At 37.0% G+C, this 5,123-nt stretch overlaps 1 protein-coding gene across 2 annotated transcripts; it reads left to right on the top strand.

Moving 5' to 3' along the window:
* The first annotated feature begins 10 nt into the window (after positions 1–10).
* On the top strand, positions 11–5,025 carry LOC111407496 (lon protease homolog 2, peroxisomal-like). Of its 2 annotated transcripts, none has more exons than XM_023037007.1 (6): positions 11–220; positions 1,112–1,242; positions 1,879–2,092; positions 2,451–2,753; positions 2,933–3,127; positions 4,496–5,025. In XM_023037007.1, exons 1-6 carry the CDS (start codon positions 191–193, stop codon positions 4,805–4,807), a joined length of 1,185 nt encoding a protein of 394 aa, XP_022892775.1. In that variant the 5' UTR covers positions 11–190; the 3' UTR covers positions 4,808–5,025. The 2 variants fall into 2 exon arrangements, with proteins under 2 accessions (XP_022892775.1, XP_022892774.1); XM_023037006.1 differs by having other exon boundaries at positions 100–220; positions 1,087–1,242.
* Positions 5,026–5,123: the final 98 nt, after the last annotated feature.

Genomic DNA, 5,123 nt, shown 5'->3' with positions numbered 1-5,123 from the left:
ATGTGTCATTCAGCTCAAACCAGATGCAAGAGGCCCAGTATTGTGTTTTGTTGGTCCACCAGGTGTTGGGAAGACGTCGTTAGCTTCATCCATTGCCACTGCTTTGGGCAGAAAATTTGTTCGCATATCTCTTGGTGGTGTGAAGGACGAGGCAGATATTAGAGGGCATAGACGAACGTACATTGGAAGCATGCCTGGACGTCTTATTGATGGGTTGAAGGTATGAAGGCATTAGATAGATCAAATAGAACATTTCTTAATTATTGTTAAGTTCTTGGATAAGATGGGTGTCATAAAGGAGGTCTATGAAAGGTCACGTATTGGATATTGAATTTTCTACCTAGGAATGGGTATATTGGTGATTCTGTTTGTCCCATATTATACAGTTTATAGGATTCTGCCTAGTTCCCCAAGAGTATGTCACATGAATGAACAAATAATTGAATGAGTTTACTGTTCAATGTGTATATACTAGAACATGTATGTAAGGTTTCAGTTTCTGCCCCTCAATATCAGAGGGTGTCCATCCAAAGCTTCTACTCATTGAGGCACTATAAGTTGTTGAGTGCTCCGAGCATGGTGTGAGCCCATTTTTGAGCTGTCAGATAATTTTGAGATTAGGCTGTCATAAAATTTAGTGTTGTCTTTCCTTTTTGTCGGGAGACTGGAGGTCGGGAGGACATAAATTTTAAAGGATGCTATCAAGCAATACAAACATTTTGAAGGGGATTCATGTAAATATTTTAAGGTCGGGGATTGAAGGGTTGGGGGGGTGGGGTTGCTGATCCACCAAGGGGTTGGATGATTCTGGAAATTAGAGGCCTATGAAATTCCTATGAACGATAGTGAGAGTTTTAAGTGTGGTAAATGTGAATTTTGATACTGACCAACTTTGAAAACGACTATTTTCCTTGTGCAGGAATTTATCCACTTCCCAATTCCATGGGGCTGGTTAATATTTTGTTACACTTTAATGGGTTTAGTTGGAAGAACTAATCTTTATAGTTAATATATATTTTTCTTTTCTGGACTCTGGAGCCTGATAACAGGTTTACATTAAAGATTTTTTCTTGGTAAATGTAAAAGAGCTCTTTCCATTTACCACTTTCAGAGAGTAGGTGTTTGCAATCCAGTTATGCTTCTGGATGAGATTGACAAAACAGGTTCTGATGTTCGCGGTGATCCTGCCTCAGCGCTACTTGAAGTTCTTGATCCTGAGCAAAACAAAACATTTAATGATCAGTATCCAATCATCATCATCATTATCTTCATTTCTTTACTACACGTTACAAAAAAGTTACATGTTTTTATGTTGTCCTAAATTTGACTGGTTGACATTCTAGTTGACACGCATATACACAAGCCAGATGTTTTTAATGTTGATCTCTGGACTGCACAGTTAGTTGGTAACTATATCTATAGATTGACTTCTTTTGAACTGCAACTTGAGAGCTCAATGATGATACAATTCTTTTCCTTGCAGGTGAGTTTCATCTTGGGACATTTATAACTGCCACTCTGCTTCACTTTATGTTGTTCTTTTTTACATATCTTTTGTTTCGTGAGCATATCTTTTTGCAAAACATTCTTCTTCATTATTATGATTGGGAAAAGGAAATTAGTTAAAAAAAGAATTTATTGTATAGAAGTATGCAATTTGATTTTGCCTTGGGCATGCACTGATGAAGAAACACGAACATGCTTGTAGTTTTGATGGACCTTTTTTTTTTTTTTTTTCTTTTCTTTTTTTATAAGTGTACTTTTTTGATGGACCTCAATTAGTGTATATGTGTCAAGCTACAAAAAATGAGTGATTTATCATTTCTTAACCTCGTGGAAAATTTATTTACATAGTGATTTCTTAACTAGAGTTGTTAGCTATTTGAACGTGCCCTATGACCTTTCAAAGGTCATTTTTGTTGCTACTGCCAACAGAGTGCAGCCTGTCCCTCCACCACTCTTAGACAGGATGGAAGTCATTGAGCTGCCTGGCTATACACCTGAAGAAAAACTTAATATAGCAATGAGGCATTTAATTCCACGAGTACTGGATCAGCATGGTTTGAATTTTGATTTCCTTCAAATTCCTGAGGTATTGAATTTTTCATTTATCATTTGTCTCACATTTATTTAGTTTGAATTATGATTATGTCTTTAGACGTGATTGTGCAAGTGACTGCAAATTGCTTAATGCTTCACACCAGATAGATTGACCTTGGAATACTAAATATGCATGCTTTTGTTTTCCGTGATGCTATCTTCAGCTGGTCTCATATTTTTATAGCATTTCCAGTTCAGTATGTCCTGTTTTTCAGTTTTTTCTTTCTTTCTNGTCCTATTTTCAATTCCCTTGATACCTATCAACTGCTAAACTTGGTCTGTGAAAAGTGTTATATTGACCAAAAATGATGATGCTTATACATGTGATGTGGAACTTGCTGTTGTGGCAGGCTATGGTGAAACTTGTCATTCAAAGGTACACAAGAGAAGCTGGAGTCCGTAATCTGGAGAGAAACTTGGCTGCCATAGCTCGTGCAGCAGCTGTTAGAGTTGCAGAACGAGAACATGCCATACCGCTTAGCAAAGATGTCCAGCAAATTGCCTCACCTTTGTTGGAGAGCAGACTTGCTGATGGAGCTGACGTTGAAATGGAAATCATTCCCATGGGTGTTAACAATCATGATATCTCACAGGCATTAAGGATCACGTCACCTTTGGTTGTGGATGAAGCTATGTTGGAGAAAGTACTGGGGGTAAGTAGTATTTACTTTAAAGTTATGAATCTAAAAATAAAATTGAAAAACATGGATTATTTTGGCTAAAGCAGCTTGGACATATAGGGACAACAAAAAGATCTTTCAAGCATCATTGTTCTTTTCATATCTTGAGTTCATTTCGGAAATGATGTATGTTCTGTATGATGGAAATGCAGCCCCCAAGATATGATGACAGGGAGACTGCAGATCGCATTGCAACTCCTGGTATATCTGTTGGACTCGTATGGACAGCCTTTGGTGGAGAGGTTCAATTTGTTGAAGCTACTGCAATGGTGGGAAAAGGTGATCTACATCTCACTGGCCAACTTGGGGATGTTATTAAAGAATCAGCCCAGATTGCAATGACATGGGTAAGCCTTTCCTTACATAGATTTGATGGGAGATGGAACAGTCCCATCCTTGTCGTGAGCATTAGTTTTTAATGAAAATGGGGTCATGGTCCTCGTGCATATGCTCTGAAGCAATGGCATGACTCTAGTACTTGGTGCTAGTCAAGTGTTTTTAACAGTTGGAGAAGTGAAATGTGTCTTGTGAGCTTAGTGGACCTGTGCCTCATTAAATGGCTACTGTAGTACATAATTATCATTATAAGGCTGGAGGCTTGGCTTGCTACTGTTGTTTAAAAACCTGGTCTTGGGTTCCTAAAGGAAACGGCACTATACTTTGAGACGTTGTATGGAGTTTTCCAAGTGTTTCGAATGTGAGGGTTTAATATCAATGTCGCAGAGCTTGCAGCAGCCCATATGCCGTTGTGAAAGTTGGGGCTTATGGCTCAAAAATTTTAAGAACTGTGGTTATGAATTTAGCTATTAGAAGAACTGGTACTTATCTGCTAGCATTGAATATATTTTATGTTTCTCAAAAAGGGGTCCTGGACATCAATTCACAAGACACTTTGAACTGCACGTTTTGTTTTATTGACTCTTTCAACAGTGTCATTTAATTTCATTAGATTTTTAATAGACTCTGCATAATACTTTAATTCCCACTTTTTAGGTATGCAGTTAAATTTCGTTTATATGACTTAAATCCCTATAGGTACAAAAATTCATTTCATATAAGAGGCGATATTAGAGAGTTTTAAAAACTTTGAATTTGTTGGAGTAACAAACATTGTCAAGTGGCAGTTGAACTTTTCATTTATTGGAAACTTTTATCTTATCAAAAAGTAAACTAATATAGAATATTAATCTAAAATTGGAGTTTGACTGTGTATTGTAGCAAATGTAGCAATAACTACAGGGCATGGGAGTATATAATATTGCAGTGCAGATGACTTTTAGATATCCGTAAAGCAATGTAAGAAAGAAATTGAGAGTTGCTATGTTCTTCTTCCCATTTTTGTAAGCCATTCACATAGGTTTGTAAGAGATGGGAAGAAGTTCTAATATGGTGACAAGACGCAAAAACACGAGGAATGTTGTATGAACTGNGAAGATCTGCAAATTACCATTTTTTTACCATCGCATTTTTTTAATCTCAGTCTAGGTTCTACATTATCTCCATAAAAAGTTTCCAAGTTGATTAAACGTACAATTCTTCCATTTCCCTTTATTTGATAAATACTGACTAATGATGCAAAGTTCTGTATACTATGTAATTGATGCATTATACACATCTTGCACATTTCTGTCTGGTCCAGAAAGCAAAATGGTTTTGTGAATTTAAAAAGTTTCTTTTTGTTTTCATTAACTTTATTGTTCTTTCTTCCTCTACAGGTACGGGCGAGAGCAACACAACTTAAGTTGGCTACTGCTGAGGAGACTAATCTCCTTGAAGGCCGGGATATTCACATACATTTTCCTGCTGGGGCTATACCTAAGGATGGACCATCAGCTGGCGTGACTCTTGTAACCGCTCTGGTTTCACTGTTCAGTCAGAGGAAAGTACGAACAGATACGGCAATGACAGGAGAGATGACTCTGAGAGGTTCAGTTTTACCTGTAGGCGGTATTAAGGATAAGGTATACTTTCAACTTATTTTTATGTGGTTTATTTTGCTACTTGTGACCTCAGAAATTAAGCAATGACATCAGTATGAAATTAGTATTTTGGTTTGTTTCATCAATCTGACTCAATTCACTCTTCAACTCTAGACCATAAAAGAATTTCTTGGTGGAGAAACTCAGTTTAGCATCTGTCACATGACGTGCTGCGACCTTGTCAAAAAGATTAAGCGATCTAAAATAACTCCAGAAGAAATTATCTCACTTGTCCTAGAATATTTTGAACATGCAGCAGTGAAATAAAGACCTAATGATCAATAACTATAGCATGAACAGTATATTATGCTACAGTAACATTGTATAGTAACTACTCCCCACCCCCCACCCCCAAAAAAAAAAA

Source organism: Olea europaea, chromosome 13 (genome assembly GCF_002742605.1).
Source record: "Olea europaea var. sylvestris chromosome 13, O_europaea_v1, whole genome shotgun sequence".
In the NCBI taxonomy this organism is placed as follows: domain Eukaryota; kingdom Viridiplantae; phylum Streptophyta; class Magnoliopsida; order Lamiales; family Oleaceae; genus Olea; species Olea europaea.
The sequence above is the reverse complement of the archived record's forward strand: the minus strand, read 5'-3'. Positions and strand labels throughout refer to the sequence as shown.

Bases quoted from the DNA above. Each gene is read 5' to 3' on its own strand.
- LOC111407496 (XM_023037007.1), top strand. From the start codon at position 191: ATGCCTGGACGTCTTATTGATGGGTTGAAG. The intron at 1,243-1,878 runs GTATCCAATCAT...TAGAGTTGTTAG, and splicing joins AACAAAACATTTAATGATCA to CTATTTGAACGTGCCCTATG. The intron at 2,093-2,450 runs GTATTGAATTTT...CTGTTGTGGCAG, and splicing joins ATTTCCTTCAAATTCCTGAG to GCTATGGTGAAACTTGTCAT.